The sequence below is a fragment of the Haliaeetus leucocephalus genome, unplaced genomic scaffold, assembly GCF_000737465.1.
Source record: "Haliaeetus leucocephalus isolate CR32 unplaced genomic scaffold, Haliaeetus_leucocephalus-4.0 Scaffold517, whole genome shotgun sequence".
Classification (NCBI taxonomy): domain Eukaryota; kingdom Metazoa; phylum Chordata; class Aves; order Accipitriformes; family Accipitridae; genus Haliaeetus; species Haliaeetus leucocephalus.
The window spans coordinates 4,736,831-4,755,753 of NW_010972953.1; the positions used below are offsets into that span (position 1 = coordinate 4,736,831).

Here is an 18,923-nt window from a genome sequence, read left to right on the forward strand (position 1 = left end):
CCCCCCTGCCCCTGCCCCCCCGCCTCGCAGCTGAGCGGCAGCCTGATGAGCCTGTACAGCGAGGGCGAGCTGGGCAGCGTGGCCGTACGGGGCTGCGTCCAGTTCTCCCTCTGCTACGACCCAGCCAAGAAGGAGCTGCGGGTCCACGTGCTGCGGTGCCGCGAGCTGGCCGAGGCCAAGAAGCAGCGGTCGGACCCGTGAGTGCCCCGGCCCCGAGCGGCAATGCCCGGGCAATGCTCGCGGTGGTACCCATTGCATCCTCCTCATTTTTTTGGCTCCAGGTACATCAAGACGTACCTGCTGCCGGATAAGTCCAACCACAGCAAGCGCAAGACCACAGTGAGGAAGAGGAGCTTGGATCCCATTTTCAATGAGACCCTCAAGGTTTCTAACCCCGCTTTGGAGTGGTTTGGGGGTGGGGGTGGGGTGTCCTCCTGGTTCAAGGGGGGATGGATGGGTGGGGGTGAATAACCTTACCCTGTCTGTGTCCCCTCCCCACCAGTACAAGCTGGAGAAGAGGGACCTGCAGGGCCGGACCCTGAACCTCTCAGTGTGGCACCACGACAGCCTGGGCAGGAACGTCTTCCTGGGGGAGGTGGAGATCGCGCTGGGCGCCTGGGACTGGGCCAACACGCGCCCCGAGTGGTTCAGCCTCCAGCCCCGTGTGAGTTCTCAGCCCTCCCCCAGCCCACTCCCCCCCCATCCACGGCCGCCCATAACCCCCCCATCCTCCCCAGATGCCCATCTCCTCGGACGGCCTCACCAGCCGGGGCAACCTCAACTTGGCATTGAAATTCATTCCTGCTGGCTCAGAAGGTAAGAGGTGCCCGTGGGCACCGGGGAGGGGGGGGGTTCCAGCATGGCAGGGTGCCCCTGACCCCTCTCGCCCGCAGGTGGGGGGCTGCCACCCACAGGTGAGCTGCACATCTGGGTGAAGGATGCTCAGAGCCTCATCCCCCTGCAAAGTGGCACCGTGGATGCCTTTGTGCAGTGGTAAGGGGGGGGTGACACCCAGGGGGGCACCCAGAGGGGCTGATGTGTGTGTGTGTCCCCCTCACCCTGCTGTCGCCCCCCCCCAGCTACGTGCTGCCGGACGACAGCAAGGCGAGCCGGCAGAAGACGCGGGTGGTGAAGCGAAGCCTCAATCCTCTTTTTAACCACACCATGGTGTACGATGGCTTCCAGGCCAAGGACTTGGCCGAGGCGTGTGCCGAGTTCACCCTCTGGCACCGCGAAGCCTTTTCCAAACGCCAGCTGGGTGGCATTCGGCTCAGCCTGGGCACAGGTGAGGTGGGGAAGGGGGTGGGGAGCAAGCCCCAGGAACCCCAGGGTGCCCCCCACGGCTTGCAAGGGCTTGGTGGCAACTTGCAAGGGCTTGGTGGCACCTTGCAAGGTGATGCCAGTGGTCTCTTGGCAGGGAGCAGCTACGGGTTGCCGGTGGGCTGGATGGACTCGACAGCGGAGGAGCGGGGAGTGTGGGGACGCCTGCTCCGGCAGCCGGGGCAGTGGGTGGAGGCGCTGCTGCCTCTGCGGACCAACCTCGTCCCCCGGGCATAGCTGCCACGGCCCCCTCCATGGAGCACCCCGTGCCAGCAGGACTGTGGGACCCTGGGCGGGGGACAGAGCTACACCCTGAGCATCACTGGTTGGGGCTGGGGTCTGTGCCCCCCCCAACCTTTTAGCAGCAATGAAGTGGCACCAGAGGGCACATTTGGTGGCTGTTTATTGCTGTGGGCACCGTACCCCAACTTCTCCCTCTGGTGTGGAGCTGGAGCCCCTGTATCCGCTGGCTCCCAGCGTGGGGCTGTCCCCTCCGTCACCATCCTGCCAGCCGCCGTGGTGGCAGCCCTGGGGCTCCAGTTGCTGGGTGTCCTGGATCCATGTCCCCATGCTGGGGCTGGGAATTACTCCCCTTCCTCCTGGGCGAGGGTCCGGCGATGCTCCAGGATGGCTGCCCAGAGGCGGTATGCTGGCCCGCGCCTGCTGGGACATGGGGGGCTGTTGGAGGGAGGGGACCAAGCCGTGTCCCCCCCACCCACCCTGCCAAAGCTGCCACCCTGTTCTCCCCACCTCAGCCAGGCCAGGAGGGGCAATACGGGCTGGGGGTACCTGATGCCCATGTAGAAGAGGTCGTCACGGGTGGCACAGCCCAGCAGGTCCCGCAGGGTGAAGTCATGGGAGAGGAGCTGTGGGAGGTGGCAGAGGTGTTGGGGGGGCAATGCCGGGGAGGGGGGGGGCTGCCCTGCTCACGCCAGCGGGGCCCGACCCCCAGCTCCCATGTAGCTCTGTGTGCCAAGTGGCCACGGGCCTCACCGTGGCCGTGGTGGCCGGGTCCGTGCCGTGCCGCTGCAGCCACTCGAGGAGGAGGGGGTCAGCCCGTCCCTGGGGGGACTGGGGGCTTCGGGGTGAGTGATCCTGCCCCGGGGTGAAGCACCTCGGGGGGACCTCTCCATGCTCCCCACTGCGCTGGGGCTGGCTGGGGACTGCAGTGTCATCGTCCCTGGAGCGAAGTGCCCGCTGCATCAGCTGCTGCCACTCCTGCTCCTTCTCGGCCAGCTCCTGGAGCAGCCTGGGGAGAGTGGGACACAGACTGGCACCCAGTGGGGGGCACAGACTGGGACCCCAGGAGATAGAGGACAAGGACCAGCGAAGCCCTACCTGCCTGTCTCCATGCGGAGATGGCAGAGCTGTGTCACCAGTGCCGAGGATGCCTGCAGGGAGGGCAGGGGGTCCGCCTGGGTGCTGGGGCTGGTGCTGAGTCCTGAATTGGTGCTATCCCGCTGGGGTGGGCTCCTGGGGATGGACAGCCTCGGCGGCACGGTGTCATCCTTGTCACTCATGTCCTTGGTGCCATCCATCCCTGGGCTGCCGGCCTTCAGTCCCAGGTCTGTGGGGGCAGAGACAGTGATGGGCACAGAGAAGTGCCCGATGGCCTCGGACCCAGAGCACCAGGGACAAAATGGGGAGCTGGGCCCAGCCAAAGCTGCCCCAGTGCTAGCTCCCCCCCTCATGTCCCTTTCCCAGCACTCCAAAGTCCCCCAGCTCACCCCAGACCAGCCACCCTCTTCCTCCACCCAACCAGCCACGGTGGTGGGACCCAGACCCACGTCCCAGCCTTCCCCCAGTGCCACCCACCTCTCACCAGCACGGTGAAAGCCGCCTGCACTGCCTGGCTCATGGCATCATCCAGTGCAAACATCCAGTGGGGTTTGATGTGATGCTGCCGCAGCACCCGTCTCACCTGGAAGGGGCAGAGCCATCCCAGGGCATCGCTGTGCCAGGGCATCACCCACACCAGGGCATCACCCACACCAGGGCATCACCCACTCAGCACCCTACCACTCCATCGTGGGCACTCACCACTGCCTGGAAACTGGAGAGGGGAGCCTGGAGGTGGGGGAGGCTCAGCCCCTCTGCCCGCAGCCGGGTCTGCAGTGCCAGGAGGTCCTGGCACAGCTGGTGCTGGCTGGGGCACTGGATGTAGCTCCGCAGGCAGCTCAGCAGCTGGGCTAGATGCTCCGAGCCCAACCTCGCCCCCGTCGTGCTCTGGGTGGGTAAGGGAGATGCTCAGGGGCTGCCACCATGCCCACCCTCCACCCAGTTGCTGTGCAGACCCCCCACCCCGGGCACCCAGCGCCTACCTGGCTCTCCTCCAAGGCGGCGATGATGCCCGGTGCCTCGGCGGTGAGGACGCGGTGCAGCGTGGCCCGGCGCTTGCTGTCTTTCCGCAGGAGGAACCCGTCCCCGCTCTCCTCGGGGGAGGACGAGCGCAGGCTGTGGTCGGAGCCGGACGAGCCCTGGCCAGTGCTGGGGGGAGGTGGGCAAGGTTGGCACTGCCCTCCCCACCCTGGCCTCGGGCATTTAGGAGTGTGGCCTTGGGGCTGGCACAGCCATTGGGCTTGGCAGAGGGCATGGGGGACCTCCTGTAAGCCCCCCAAGCTGTAATGGGGAGGGATGTGATGCCCTGGCACGGCGAGGGAGCATCGTGGGGTGCAGTGCTGGGACACGGCAGGGAGAGTGGGTGCCATGGGAGGCAGAAAGCCAACCCCCCCCTCCAGGGTCCCTCCATCCCCCCGTGCCCGGGATGCCCTACCCCAAGTAGCTGCGGCTGGAGGCTGCCTCGCTGGGGTGGCACGGGAGCAGGGGGCTGCCTGCTGTGCCCCTCACCGGGGCGTCCTGCCTGGCTGAGGAACATCCCCTGCTCCCATCGCTGCCCTCCACATCCCCATCCTGCTGCGCAAAGTGGGGGGGATCACCTGCCAGGGAGATGATGGAGACGGTTATTTAGCAGCTCATGCCAGGTTCCCCCCTATCCTGCTCTCCCCCGCAAGACTCACCCCCCGCCGGGGGTACGGGCCGAGTCCGGACCCTCCTGGCATCGGCGAGGAAGGGGTCCTGCAGCAGCGCGGCAGCCGTCGCCCGCTTGGCCGGGTCGGGCTGGAAGCAGCGCAGGATGAACGTCTTGGCTTTATCTGACATGGACTCGGGCACCTCTGGGTGCATCTTGAACATGCCCACCTGGAGGGAAGGCACCTGTGGAGCTGCAAAGGGACCAGCCATCCCAAGGAGGGGGGGCAATTTCAGGGCTGGGGAACCCCTATCCCCTGCCCAAATCCATAGGTACCTTGAACATCGCAGCCTGGGGGCTGCCCAGCTCGTAGAAGGGGGGCTTGCCTGTGGCCATCTCGATGATGGTGCAGCCCAAGGACCAGATATCCGCTGGCTTCCCATAGCCCCACGGCCCCTGGTCGATGATTTCTGGGGCCATGTACTGCAGGGTGCCTGGGGAGAGCATGAGGAGGGGTGAGAGGAGCCCGTATCCATCACCCAAACTCCCCCCCAGGGTGCGTTCTCCTTGTCCCCATGCTGGGTACAAGGATGCAGACCCCCATTGTCGCCTGGTCCTCAGCATCCCACCACCCCCAAATCGAGGGAACCCAGTCCCCAGCCCTGGCTGCCTTTACCTGTGAAGGTCTCGGCGCTGGGGCTGATGCCCGCCAGGCGCTTGGAGGTACCGAAGTCAGAGATCTTCAGCACCCCGCTGTACGTGTTGATGAGGACGTTGTCTCCCTGGGGCGAGAAGGGCACCCCAAAATAAAACCAAGCCACAGAAGGCTCCTGGTGCTTGAGCAGGGCATCACCCTAGGGGTTTTGGACATGGAGGGGCAGCTCCTGGCCCCCCGGTGTCCCTTGAGATAAGGGGGTCAGGTCTCATGCCCCCAGATGGGCGATGCCCCCCTCACCTTGATGTCACGGTGCACGATGTGGTTATCATGGAGGTAGCTGAGCCCATCGAGGATCTGGCGGGTGTAGAAGACGATGGTGGGTTCATTGTCTTTCAGGGGTCCCCACTTGGAGCGCAGTAGGGATGAGAGGCTCCCTGGAGAGGGAGGGGGCACAGAGGGGGGCATCACCCCCATTTAGGCCACACATATGGCCACGTGTCCCCCTTTTGACCCCCAAATCCCATCCCCAGTGCTGCCCACCTCCCGGCACCTCCTCCATGAAGATCTTGATGAAGCCGTCCTGGCTGATGGAGCCCAAGTACTGCACGATGTTCCTGTGCCGCAGGTGCTTGTGCAAGGCGATCTCCTCGTGCAAGGACTGCGAGTACCTGCATGGCGGGACGCCAGGGTGAGGGGCTGCCCAGGGTCGCCCAGGACCCTCCAGGACCCCCTCAGCATGGCACCTACCGGCTGTCCCTCTCTGGGATCTCCTTGATAGCGATGCGCACTTGGTTGCTGAGGCAGCGCCCGGCGTAGACGACCCCATACGTCCCCCTGCCCAGGATCACCCGCTCACCCGCCTCCGAGTACTCGTAGCTGTACTGCGGGCAGAGATGCGGAGTGGCAGCCTGTGCCACTCGGCGCCCTGTGTCCCCCCATGTCACCCCCTGTCCCCATCTCACCTCCAGGATGGGTTGTGTGGGGCTGGGTACCTCCTCACCACCCGCTGCCTGCTCAGCCAGAAGGGACTGGATCTGGTTGCAGAACCTGCCGGTGGGAGGATGGCGGTCCTGAGCCCCAGTGAGGGTGCTGGGGACCTGGCCACCGACCCCCCCGGCACAGAGGGACTCCTGTGCTCCCTCGCAGTTTGTCCCCCACCAGTGGCACAACAGGGGGGCTGTGCCACCCTGCTTTATGGGACCCAGCTGCAGGGCTTGGGTTCCTAGGACACCCCTTCCCCCCCAAATTAAGGTAGGGAAGAAACAGCATGCTCCCATCCTTCCCTGCTCACCAGGGCAGTGACTGGGGGTCCCCCATGCCCCCACCAGCAATGTGGGGGTCCCTGTGCCCCCCACCCTCCCTGCTCACCACCGGCAGTGCTGCTGGGAGGGGAAATAGAGCTGGAAATCTTCCTCCGCGTGCATCACGTAGAGGAAGCAGCCCCGTTCGTCGCACTTGCAGATGCTGGAGGGAGAAGACCCCATCCCGTCCCGTCAGCGCTGGGGCTGATGCTGCCCACGGGGCGGGCAGAGGGGCTGCGGGCACACCGGGGCATCCTCGGTCCTGTCGGCGAGGGGACTGGGGACATGCTTACCTGACACCCTGGATGGCGGTGGCCGCAAAGGTCCAGCTCAATGCCGCTTTCTGCAGGAGAAGGGGCAGGTGAGGAGGGGGTCAGTGGGGACCCTGCTAGCTCTCCCCCCTCCAGCCCCATCCCTACCTCCTCCGTGGGGCAGACGAGGGCGAGCGTCAGGGCGGGCTCCTCCGTGCCACCGTGCAGTGCCAGCCGGGCCGGCCGCAGGACCTTGCTGAGCTCCAGGACCAGGACCTGTGGCAGCAGGCGACTGCGGGGTGAGCCCCCCACCCGCCGGGTCCCCAGCCTGCATCCCTGCACCCCCATCCTCCCCCCCTGGGTTGGCACCGGTGGACTGCTTGGTGCCTCCCCAAATCCCCAGTGAGCCCGGACCACTGGGTGATCCCTAGGGACGTCCGGGGGTCCGGGCAGGAGGGCTTGGCTCTATGGGGTCCCTCACCGGGCAGTGCGGTGCGGCAACGAAGGGCTGGCATGCCTGGAGGAGGAAGCCCAGCCAGAAATCAGCCAGCTCCTGCCGGGCAGAGGGGACCTGTGGGCTCCTCTGGAAGTGTTTGTAGAGCAGGAAGGTCTCCATGACCGAGACCAGGTACCTGGGGGGACATGGGGGGCAAGAGAGGAGAGAGGGATGTCCCCAGCACCTCCTAAAAGCCCCTAAACCCCCTCCTGGAGCACAGACACCAGGGACTGGAGACCCAGTCTTGCCCGGGTGGGCACATGCCATGCCGTGCCATACCAGCCTGGTGCATTGAGCTTGTAGAGCTTCTCAGAGGCTTGGATGACTTTGCTGAGATCATTAGCCAAGATGCCAGCTCCGAGGCAAAAACCCACATCCCAGTAGTAGCGCAGCTCCTCCGGGCTTCCCTTGCGACCCTGCAGGCAGCTCAGCTTCACCCCTGGAGATGGGAGCAGGAGCCCATCACCCCTCCGCTGGCAAACCTGCACCCGGGCAGAGCTGCTCCAGGGGTGCCCCGATACCAACAGACCCCAGCGTTTGGTCTCCATCCCCGGTGGGTCCTTGTCCCTGACCCGTGGGTGGGCACCCACCGATTTGCCGCAGCTGCACGGAGGTTTCAAACTGGTGGCCGGCAGCCACGAGGAGGACGGCGGCGTTGATGCCCGCGTGGAGACTCGGCTCTACCTTGAAGGCTTTGCTGTACCTGGGCAGAGATGGCGGGTGGGGGGCACGGCCGCTGCCACCCCCCTGCCAGCCAAAACGCGGCTGCCTCGGGCTCCTCGAGCTGCCCCCTATGATGGAGGAGTGCTCCCAAGCCAGAAAAAAAACCCGAAAGAAGTAAAAATAATAAAAGCCCAGCAGGAATTAGCATCACCTGCCTCCGCATTGCTGCTGGCGGGGGTTGAATGTGGGGCTGTGCTGCCTGGAAAGCCCCCAGAACCCCTGCAAACCCCCCCAGACGGGGGCACGGGCAGGCAGGTGGCCCCCAGCCCTGTCCCCAGCCCTGTCCCCAGCCTCACCAGTAGAGAGCTTGGTCCCTCATCTTCGTGTCGGTGAGGCCGGAGCTGATGAACATGTCCTTGTAGATGCGGCCGCACAAGCAGAGGAGGTCGGGCGCAGCCCCCTCCCCACGCTCCACCACGGGCAGCAGCACCGACAGGGCCTTCTCCCGGTCCCCGGCACGGTTACGCCTGCACACACGCGACCGGCGCTTGGCAAACGGCATCGCCAGCACGGCCCCTCAGTCCCCCGATCCCCCAGCTCTGTGCCATTGGGGTACCCGGGGTATATTTATGTGTCCCCCCACCCCGGCCACCGCTCACCGGCTGAGGGCGAAGGCGTAGTGGAAGCGGACGTTGTGCTGCTCGGCCACGGCGCAGGTCGGCAGCGCCTGGAGGTTCTCCACCAGTGAAATGATGGCATCGTAATCCTGCGAGGATGGCTGTGGGGCTAAGCTGGGGACCCCCGGGTTGCCTGTCCCCAACTCCGCGGGGCAATGCTCTCCCCGCACCGGACAAGCTCTGAGAGTTGCAAACTCCTCCGAGCAACAGCAGGCTGCGGAGCAAACCCCCCCCGAAATGCTGACGTGGTCCCTGGCACCTCCCTGGGATGTTTAAATCCCCTCACCTGCACGTCACGGTAGGAGAGGAGGAGGTTCACCACGATGTCCAGGCTGAGCAGCTCCATGCTGTCCAGGCGCTGCTGGATGCGGGCCAGCTCCCGGCTCAGCTGTTCCCCCCGGTACATCTCCCGTGCCCTCCGGATATCCCGCCGGATCATCTCCCGAAAATACCCGCTGGGGATGGGGGGCAGAGATGTGGGGATTAGGGGGTGGTGGTAATTCTCTGCCAAGCCCTGCCAGCCTATGTGGGCATGGGGGTTTGCCCGCAGCCGGAGGGGTGGGCAGCAGTACCAGGAGTCGGTGGGGATCCCCTCCAGCAGTTGGACGAGCCGGGCTGCCAGCGGGGTGAAGGCAGCCTCTGTCTCAGAGCTGGGCTGGAAAAGCTCCGTCAGGCACTTCATGGCCCCGGCGTCACAGCAGATGACCTTGTTCTGGGGGGTGACCGCATACGGGATGAAGGTGTAGCTGCCACAGAGGTCCTGAGGGAGGGGAGAAGGGGTGAGAGGCTGTGTCAGCCGAGCTGAGAACCCCCCTACTCATATCATGGACCAATCCCCTCTCCCCAAGCCTGCTCATGCTGCCCAGACCATACAGGCCATGCTAACACAACCACCTTCCATAAGTCATTAGCAAGGAAAGACAAAGCAGCTTTCTCTCTGACTGCCATCATTATGCTCCAGAGTGAACACTCCTGGTTCTTTCAAAACCAGGTACCCCTCTCTGTGCTGCTGTTTCTTGGCGCTTGCTCTGAGCGAGTGAGGTCCCCCTAACTCAAATTTGGGGAGAGGTCTCGCTCCTTGTCTGCAATGTCCACCCTTCAAGGCTGGGGAGAGGCAGCTCAGGGGGAGAGGGACTCAGACCCTGCTGGCACCGCAGCAGAAAGCATGAGGAAAAGGGACGCACCGAGTTCTTCTGGCAGATGTCCTCCTGGGGAGAGAGGGAAGGAGGAGGGATTTAAGGAGAGTCCCCGGCAAAAGAAATCAACCAATTTCAGGCTCAGGGATCGGAGTTACCTGGAAAACAGCCAGGGACAGCAAGGGACACTGGGGCCGAGCCACAAGGGCGGGAAGTTGCCCCGACACTGCAAGCCTTGCGTGCGGAACCCACCCACACCGGGCAGGGCTGCAAAGGCAGCCGGCTTCTGCTCCAAACCCGGCACAGGGAAAGGGTCTCCAAAGGGGAGCCTGGGGCTCCCCCGAGCCAGGGTGACATTTGGGGACGATTTGGATGCGCTCCCAGCTGCATTTTTTTTTCCCTGAGCAGTGAGAATCCCTCCTGCTGGCCCCTTCTGTGTGGAAGGTTTTGCTTCCAAGGAATTGGCTTTCCCCAGGGAAAAGCGCCTGTTCCCGAATTTCCAGCTGCTTGGGGCCAGGGGAGCACCCAGCACCCTGCAGCCAGCTCCAGGGCTAACTGGGATCCCCAGCCACCCTCTCCTCATCCCATCCAGGTGCAGAGAAATCTCTGTCAGAGCAGGATGCAACCGTGGGAACTCTGCCGGGCTCGGCGGGGGGGGTGGGATGGAGATCCCCCTCCTGCCGGCGCGGATGCTCCAGGTACTTGGGGCCACCCTGGAGCAGTAGCACCCAGGGGCTGGGGTGTCCCTGTCCCCGTCCCCACTGACCTGCAGGGCCTGGAGGGGGGGCAGGTCAGCCTGGCAGCACAGCAGGATGTTGTGGGACATGTTGAAGCTCTCACGGACGCCCAGGTGGTAGAAGAGGGAGGGTTGGCAGACGGAGTCGCTCAGCTCCACCACGGCCACGTCTGCAGGCAGGACAGCGGGGATGCTCATGGGACCGAAGCCAGACCCCGAATTCATGGGGCAGGGAGAAACAGCCACCCCTGGGTTTGGGGGGGTCTGCATCCCCTAAAAGAGGGGATGGCCCCTGCCATCACAGCACCTGAGGCTACGGTGAGGGGCACCCGCTTGCACCCCGGCACAGGGTTGAACCCTGAGCAAACCCTCCACAAAACCCACCCTTTCTGAAATCACACCGGCGTGTTTAACGCCAAGGAGACATCCCTGCAAATGTCCAACCACCCTGGAAAGTAAACAGGAGGAAGGCAGGAAAACAAACAGCGAACCACCCAAGCACACAGTCAGCAGAGCTCCGCCGGGAGCTGCACAAGGGCTAGGGAGACTCTCGGCCCAGATATTCCCGGACAGCTGGGATAACCAGGCAGAATAGCAGGAAAAAGAGGGTGATAGAAACCCCACGCTGGGAATTCCACCGGTGGCGTGGGTCGCATCCTCACCTGCGTTGTAGAAGCGGTCGAGGGTGCCGGTGTCGCCCAATGCCAGGGTGCCGAAGGGCAAGGTGTGCAGGCGTGCCCGTAGGTGACGGCAGGCATCGCGCAGGCTGTGCAGCGCGGGGCAGGCGGCCGGCTCCCGGCCCAGCACGCAGACGACGCTCAGCGCCCGCCGCCCGCTCGCCCGTTCCCGGGACCTGCACACCGGCCGGCCCGTCGTGCCCGCCACCGCCAACGGGTCCTGCCAGCAGCTCCCGGTGACCACGGGGGTCCTGGGCACCTCCGTGGCTGGGGCAGGCTGATCCATGCTGGGGGCTCGTACCGAGCACCGGGAGAACTCGTACCCTGCACCGGGCTGCCCTGGTCCTTACCGGCAGAGCCCTTACCTTGCACCGGGCTGCCCTAATTTCCCCCCCCCGGGAGAGCTTGGACCCTGTACCGGGTGACCAGCACCGGGCTGCCCCGTTCCTTACCGGCAGACCCCGCACTGGGCTGTCCCGTTCCTTACCGGGAGAGCCCGTATCCCGCACCCCCCTCCACCGGGAGACCTCCCTACCGGGCTGGCTCTCACCGGGAGCGTCCACCCCGCTTACCGGGCTCCTTTCCGGACGGCTCCGTACCGGGGCTACCCCGTACCGGGCTCCGCTCCGCCCCGCTCCGCCCCGGGCACCGGACGCCGCTTCCGCCTGTCCCGGCCGTGAGTCAACGGCGGCTCCGCCCGCCACCCCCGGGACGGGACAGGACCCCCCCGGGCCGGATCCTGCCCCCCGCGGGCACCGGTTGCAAAGGGCCGGTTGCGAAAGAAGGGCAAGGGGAAGGGGAAAGGGGGGGGGAGCCGGGGCCGGTTCCCCCTCCCAGCACATGTCACAGCCAAAATACCGGCGCCGAAGTCACTTGGGTGGTGGGAGCAAAGCTGGGGTTCTCTGGGGGGTGAAGGGCTGGGCAGGCCCCTACCCTGTAGCCCCATCGCATCCCCCCTCCCGGGCCAGGGAAGGTGCCCGGGGGATGGAGGCGGGAGCCGAGTGGGCAGAGTTGTGGGCAGAATTGCGACCCGTGGCTCTGAAGTGCCGCGTCCCCGGCTGGGAAAGTCTTGGTCCATGGTGACATGCAGGGGACAGGCTGGCACAGCACCCTGGGCAGGGCTGCTGTGCAGGCAGAGAAGCCAATGTACAGGCAGAGAAGCCAATGTACAGGCAGAGAAGCCACTGTGCAGGCAGAGAAGATGCCATGAAGGCAAACAAGCCATTGCACAAGTAGAGAAGCCACCGTGCAGGCAGGGAAGCCACCATACAGGCAGAGAAGCCACCGTACAGCCAGACAAGCCACAACACAAGCAGACAAGCCACCATACAGGCAGACAAGCCACCATGCAAGCAGAGAAGCCACCGTACAGGCAGACAAGCCACAACGCAGGCAGACAAGCTGTCCCAGCGTTGTTCCCCCGGCAGGGCAGGGCCAGCCCCGGGCAGGAGGGAGGAGTGGGGACGCTGAGTGCCTGGGGACAGCAGGACACGGAGCCCTGCCTGCCCAGGCCTGCTGCTCAGCCCCATCACCATTTTTGGGGAAGGCAGAGCCAGGGGTGCAGCGGCTGCGGCACACACCCTGCCCGGCCTCCTCCCCTGCCGCCGCGTCCCTCGTCCCCATCGCCACCCCTGGGGTGACGGGATGCGGCCGCAGAGATTCCCTCTGAGCCCCGGCTCAGCCTGTCCACGCTTATCTGGAGCCGGGGAGCCCAGCCCAGCAATTCTTCCAGTTCCTCTGGCCTCAGCCTGCAGTGGGGATGTGCCCCACGGAGCAGGACACCACGGGGTGAGATCCCCGGGACAGGAGGGGATGATGTCCTGTTGCTCCATCTTCCAGCACGGTATCTCCCATCCCCATACTGGTTCCCCTCCCCTGGTCGCTGAGAGGACTGGAGTCACTCAGGGCCACCCACCAACACCAACCCGAGGGCAGGACACAGCCACGTCCCCAACCGCAGGTACGAAGTTTGCCCCTCCCGGGGCAGCACCCACCCCTCGGGCTCCGGGGGTGATGGGTGACGACAACACGGACACCAGGAATAGGAGGAAAATCCTTTATTGGGTCTCTGCCCCCGCTGCGCAGGCTCAGGCTCTGCCTGGCGTGGGGCTGGGGGCTTGGCTGGCAAAGGGCCACCCCACTGCCAGCCGTGGCCACGTGTCCTCTGATCCCCTGGGGTGCCCTGGGTCCCCCAGGCTCCTGGCAAGCACAGGGCTGGGGGAAGCCCAAGACTGGGATTCAGGGCTGGATGGGACCCCCATGCCCAGCTGCACCCCCTCCACCCTGCTCTGCCCCCACCCCAGGGAGCAGCCAGAGGGTGCGACCATGGCCACGCTGGGTGCAAACCCCCCCTGGAGCATCCCCAGCCATGCTGGGGACAGAGCCAGCTTTGCATAGTTGTGGTGTGGGGCTCTGCAGGGCCCTGTGGCCATGCTGGGGTGGGGACAGAAGGACGGGGGGACAGTCCAGCAATGGGCAGGGATGCTGGCACCAGGCGGGGACGCTGGCAGTGCTGGCCTCTTCTCCGCCTGCCCCGGGGAGGACGAGGGCAGCATCTCCCCAGCCCGGGGCGCGCGGTGGCCTCAGATCCTGGTGCAGCGGACAGAGAAGAGCGCATAGCAGAAAGGGCCCGGGTGGTTTTGCCTTTGGGGGGGGGGGTCCAGCCCCTTGCAGCCCCCAGGGAGTGGGGTGCAGGAGTAGGGGGGGATGCCCCAGTGCCCATCCCACTGCACCCATGTGGGTGGCAATGCCATGGGGAAGGGATGGCCCTGCACCTGGGAATTGGGTGGGAGCTACCGCAGGGGAGAGATGGGGGGGCACAGGCTTTCTGCAGCTGTGCTCCCCCCTGCACCTCCACCCCAGCTACACGAACCCCCCCCCAGACACGAGACAGACACCACCTCGCAGAGTTTAATTGGGGCAGCCCGAGCTACAAGTCTCACCCCACGGCACACGACACGCACCCCCCTCCCCAAAACAACACACAGAAGGGGGGGCAGGGCTGGGGACCCCCCCATACACACCCACAGCAACACAGAGGCACAGCAAAAGCACACAGCAAGGCCCTGGCTCCGCTTCTCCGGCCGGCATGGAGGGGCTGGGGGGGCCGGGGCGGGCAGGGGCTGGGGGGGGTCAGAGGAGGGGCCTGGGTGCTCCAGCCAAAATGCTACAGGGAAAAGCACCTGAGAGCCCGCCCGGGGGAAGGGGGGACCCCAAGCCCCCCCCCCCAGCGAGCCCCAAGGCTGTGGGGAGGCAATGGGGCAGGGGGTGCCCAGGGTGGGGAGGGGGGGCTGCTGGGTGCTCTCTAACTGGGGCCAAACTGGGCCCTGCAGCTCCCATCCTGCCAAGGGTGCTCAGGGGGAGGGGGGACTTGCACCCTGCCACTGTGGGGCTGGGGGTCGGGGGCACCTCGTGCAGGTGGCAGAAGGGGCACGGAGGTACCAAGGGGCTGTGCATCGGCTGCATCCCACCAGGGGCTCCGTGCACGAAAGGGGGCTGAGGGGGGACACCCCCTTCCCTTCCCTTCCACCACTAACAACTCCCAGGAAAAACAGCAAACCAGCTGGGAAACCCCCTTCATGCAAACCAGGAGAGAGGGACCACACCATTCCCCCCCAGAGAGGGGCGAGGGAAGGGTGAAGCTCTAGGGGTGCAGGGGGGCAGCCCCCTCCCCATCGCCACCAGCACCCAGAACCTACTGGTTGTCCTCTCTGGCAGCGTGCAAGGAAAGAGAGAGGGGGCACGGCCCCCCACGTTAGACATGGCGAGCCCCACGGCACACAGGCATGAGAAGAGCATGGGCCCCCACTTGGCTGAGCCTCAGAGGGATGGATTTGGGGGTCCCACGCTCCCCACGGGGCTCAGAGTCAGGATCCGGCCAGGCAGCAACAGACAGAGGCGGCGGCAGGACAGCCGGACACCAGCGAGGGGACAGGCAGGGGAGGACGAGCCCCTCCATCTCCCAAATCCTCCCCCCGCCGGGCGAGGACGGACCGGCACAAACAGCCACGGGAGACAACACTCAGCTGCGAGACAGGACACGGCCAGATGGGCCACAGAGCCCCACGGACCGGGGCTGACCCCCATTTTTGGCTTTAAGGGTGGGCTTGGCCAAGGCATGAGCTGGCACGGGTCCCCCCACTCCATCCCGGCTGGGGACGCGGGAGCCTTACAGCGTTTGGTAGGTGCTGTCCTTCGACTTGATGAACTTGATGATGAAGAAGACCACGGCTTGGATGCTCAGCACCAGCACGATGCCGCCGATGAAGCTGGCCGTGTCAAAGCCGGGTGGGTGAAATTCGGGGCTGCCTGTCAACGGGGCACTGGTGGTGGTCCCTAATGGCAGGGGAAAATGGGGTGTGGGGGGGTTATGGGTGCTTTTGGCATCCCTGGGGTACTGATGCCCCTGCCAAGGAGAAAGGATTTGGGGTCTGCACAGACCCCAGTGTCTGCACAGGGCTGGGATGTCCCCATCAACGCGCGATGCCAGGATGGGCTCAGCCCCTTCCCATACCAGAGCAGCCAGCACCGCACAGGAGAGGAGCCAGCAGCGAAAGGATCCCAGTGGGATCAATAATTCAGAGGGCTCCAGGCTCTGGTTACCCGCTGTAATTAGCCCAACGCTCTCCAGTTCCCGCTTACTGGAAGAGGCTCCTGATCTGCTTCCAGCCCCTGCTCCTACCCGGCTGGAGACAGCACTTCCCAGCAAGGATGTCAGCAGGACTGGTTCTTGGGGGGGGCTGAAGGGTGTTATGACCCCCCCAGCCCCATCCTGACATCGCTGTAGCCCATGGCAGCATTGATCAGGGCAGAGAGGAGGGATGGGGACAGAGCTGTGACCCTGGGGACAGCGCTGGCACCTCCTGGGGCACAGCCAAGGTTGAAGCTCCATGGATGCAACCCCAAGAGCGGCTCTGCTCATCCCTCCCCAGGGATGCAAAAAACAGAGGGAAGCGGCTTGTCCCATCCCACTGGCCACTGTCCCCTGGGGCACCCAGACCCCCCCACCCCATCCCACGACCTCCCCCCTCCCCCGACCCACTCACTTGGGGAGTGTGTCGCCGGCTCCTTGCTATGGGACCATGGAGGCTCTTTGGTGGGGGACTTCAGCGCTGCCGGAGGCAGTGACAGAGGGAAGGGAGGAAAAAAGGTTGTCAAGGGACATCGCCATGCACCCCCTGCCCCACGTCCCTGTCCCAGAGGTGGGATTTCATCCCCACGGTGCCGGCACCCACGGCAGCACCTCCTTCCTGAAGGCTGCTGGGTCTGGGGGGGGCTGCTGGGGTCCAGGGGGGGACCCGCTCTCACGGGGGGAGTGGGGTTACCTCGACACAGGGTGCTGGTGTTGTAAAGCACACAGGTCTCCCGCGCTGCCACTCCTCTCTGCATGCAGCTCCCCATCTCTGCGGGAAGAGGGAGCGGGGTTTTCCCAAGGGATCCCTGGCAAACCAGCCCATGGAGGCACCCAGTCCAACTGCTGGCATTTGGGCCCAGGGCTGCCCTGGGCACCTGAGGGTTTGGGATGGTGAGGACTCATTCCCAGGGGTGGGCGTCCATCCGAGGGGCTGTGAGTTGGGGCTCGCATCTGCACCCCGGTGGGGAAGAGCCCCAAACAAAGGCTTTATAAACTGGGAGCAGCACACACCAAAATCCTGCACCCCTGCCTGCTGGGCTGGCACGGATCCCCTGGCTCCCCCTGGGATGGGTCGGGTGAGATGGACCTTGACCATGGAAAGCAACTGGGACCAGGCACCCAAGGGTGCTGAGCTGCCAGCACCATCCTGGCATGGCCCCAGCCCAGCAGCAGGGGCTGCAGAAGGCTGGTGGCAGGTAGGAGCCCCTCTCTGTACCCCCACACAGCTGAGCCCCCCTCACCTGGCTCCTCGGGGGTCCCACAGCCCATCCAGATGCAGCCGGTGGCGTTGTGCGAGGGGGTGCTGGCCGTGCATGTCTCGCAGGACCTCAGCTCGCTGCACTCTCCTGCCAAAGCCAGGGGAAAGGGGTGAAGTCCAGGCCAGCATCCGTCCCCAAATCAGCTGGGGTGGGGGCTGGACCCTCTGCTCCACGGAGGAGGATTTCTCACCACGCAGCAGGAGGGATGAAGGCACCTCTCGCAGCACCAAAACCATTAACTGACCCATCCTGGCCGGCTGCAGGTATCTTTGTAGCATCACGAGCTCTCCAGAGAGGGGACATCCTGCACCCCACAGTTCCCAGCACCCACAGCCACCCAGGACACACGGACCTCACCCCATCACCTGCAGCCACAGCAAGCCCACCCCAGCCTGGGTTCTTCTGGTGGAGGTTTAAAAGAGATGAGGCAGCAGCACCAGCCCAGCTGCTCCCAGTAGCCTGGCTGGGGTTACCCGAGCAGCGTTACCCCTCTGCCAACCCCCCCAGACCACCCCACAGGACCCCCCACTCCCCATTGCCCCAGCAATGGTGGTGAGTCACTTGGGTGTTTGCGGAGCTGCTCTGCCACGAGCTCTTCCCCCCCCCACACACACACACTCATCATTAATTTACAGCGATGACTGTCGACGAGGGAGGCTGCAACGAGGAGCCACGGCCAGGCCCTGCCTGCACCTCGCTGCGTCCCAACGCCCACGTTTGCACCATCCCAGGAAAGAGCTGGAAGCCATTCCATTCCCACCCTGGACACGTTTCCAGGTTCTCAGGGGACAAACACCCCCCCCCCCCCCCCCCCGAGCTTGCAGAAGGGTGCTGGGGGCTGGTAACCCCCTGCACTGGCTTCCCAGGGGTCTCAGCCACGCAGGGACCGACCCAGCCTCACGCTTGGCTTTGCCACGTTGCCTGCATGCCATCCCTGCCAGCAGCGCTTTGCACAGCCAAAACCACACCACCTCCCTTTGGGGTGGGCAGCTCCAGCCCCCCCCCAACTTTTAGGGTCCTCCTGGTCTCCTGGGCCATGCCTGGCTGAATCCAGTGGCCCTTTCCTTCCCCCAGTGCCCCCCAGAGCAAAAGCAAAGGGGGCAACTGGTGGTGTAAGGCAAGATGTGGGATGCTGCCGACCCATTGCCATGGCTACGGCGTGGTGGGCATGCCGCCGGGCCCCCCCTCCAGCATTTAGAGACCTGCTGGGAACCAATGGGAAAGTAGGACTTTGTTCGCAAGGGTTTCAAGGCAGGTTTATAATTTAAGTTATTTTTATCGCGGCAGGCACAGGAACAGACGTTTGAGCCCATCGTTGTCAACTCCCGCTCCTTCCGTCAGGTGTGGGGAGGGAGAGGGAAATAAAGGGGGGCAGTGGGGCCTGCTGAGGTCAGCCCCATCCCGATGGGTGCTCTGGGAACACACGTGGGTCCCAGTGGGACAAGTCAGGGTGGAAATGTCTCCCATGAGCAGCGGGGGGATGGGAGAAGGGGAGAAAAAGCAAGCCTGGGGTTTGCATAATTCATGCCCGGAGTTGCAGGCACCCCGGGCAGGAGGATGACGGCTCCGCTCCCCCACCACAGAAACTGCCACGAACCATGAGATCCCCCCCGCTTTTTGGAAAGGGGGCCAGACCCTGCACCCCACTTGTCCCACAGCAGCGCAGGGCACCCCTCCAGGCCGTGGGGGTCCCACCCCCCCCCCAGCTGGCACCAGGAGCAGGGACCCCTCTCCCCCCCAAACCGGGGCCAGCCGAGGAAACGGGGTTCTCCCAGCCCCATCACAAGCGAAGGGACCACCCCCGCCCCCAAAATGGAACCCCTCCCAAAAAGTTCAGCTGCCCCAAAGCTGCAAACTCCCCCCACCCCCCCCTCGCTCCCCGGCCGTACCTGCGCGGGTGGGTGCGGGTCCCTGCGCGCAGAGGAGCGCGCAGAGCAGCGCGCAGCGCAACGCCCCGGCGTACGGCGGGGCCATGGCCCCGGCCCGGTTGTGCTGGGCTTAGCCAGGCTCAGCTCTCAACCCGGCTCGGTTCGACCCGGTCCCAGCGGGACGTGTCGGCTGCGAAGCCGAGGAGCTCCCGGGAGAGCGGAGCGGAGCCCCGGGCACATGCGCGCCCGCGGGAGGCGGCCCCGGTGGCGGAGGGGGGGG

At 65.2% G+C, this 18,923-nt stretch overlaps 3 protein-coding genes across 3 annotated transcripts in view; 1 reads left to right on the plus strand and 2 right to left on the minus strand.

The window, feature by feature from the left end:
* SYTL1 (synaptotagmin-like 1) overlaps positions 1-1,557 on the plus strand; it is a 5,607-nt gene extending 4,050 nt beyond the window's left edge. Inside the window, exons 9-15 of the mRNA XM_010576363.1 lie at positions 31-197; positions 282-384; positions 503-664; positions 738-816; positions 894-993; positions 1,080-1,285; positions 1,418-1,557. Coding sequence (XP_010574665.1) covers positions 31-197; positions 282-384; positions 503-664; positions 738-816; positions 894-993; positions 1,080-1,285; positions 1,418-1,557 — 957 coding nt within the window. The remainder of the gene's footprint in view (positions 1-30; positions 198-281; positions 385-502; positions 665-737; positions 817-893; positions 994-1,079; positions 1,286-1,417) is intronic.
* Positions 1,558-1,897: 340 nt separating this feature from the next.
* On the minus strand, positions 1,898-11,169 carry MAP3K6 (mitogen-activated protein kinase kinase kinase 6). Its single transcript, XM_010576364.1, has 28 exons — positions 10,869-11,169; positions 10,237-10,376; positions 9,519-9,542; positions 8,907-9,094; positions 8,621-8,789; positions 8,317-8,423; positions 8,014-8,184; positions 7,585-7,697; positions 7,274-7,433; positions 6,980-7,130; positions 6,667-6,774; positions 6,541-6,590; positions 6,315-6,410; positions 5,909-5,993; positions 5,694-5,827; positions 5,487-5,614; positions 5,244-5,380; positions 4,965-5,070; positions 4,625-4,782; positions 4,338-4,518; positions 4,094-4,256; positions 3,642-3,807; positions 3,361-3,546; positions 3,136-3,241; positions 2,659-2,887; positions 2,314-2,569; positions 2,110-2,186; positions 1,898-1,980 (listed from the first exon to the last, which is right to left on the minus strand). Exons 1-28 carry the CDS (start codon positions 11,167-11,169, stop codon positions 1,905-1,907), a joined length of 3,966 nt encoding a protein of 1,321 aa, XP_010574666.1. The 3' UTR covers positions 1,898-1,904.
* Positions 11,170-13,394: 2,225 nt separating this feature from the next.
* On the minus strand, positions 13,395-18,749 carry CD164L2 (CD164 sialomucin-like 2). The gene is made up of 6 exons (XM_010576365.1): positions 18,665-18,749; positions 16,758-16,862; positions 16,208-16,285; positions 15,929-15,994; positions 15,056-15,218; positions 13,395-13,472 (listed from the first exon to the last, which is right to left on the minus strand). Exons 1-6 carry the CDS (start codon positions 18,747-18,749, stop codon positions 13,466-13,468), a joined length of 504 nt encoding a protein of 167 aa, XP_010574667.1. The 3' UTR covers positions 13,395-13,465.
* Positions 18,750-18,923: the final 174 nt, after the last annotated feature.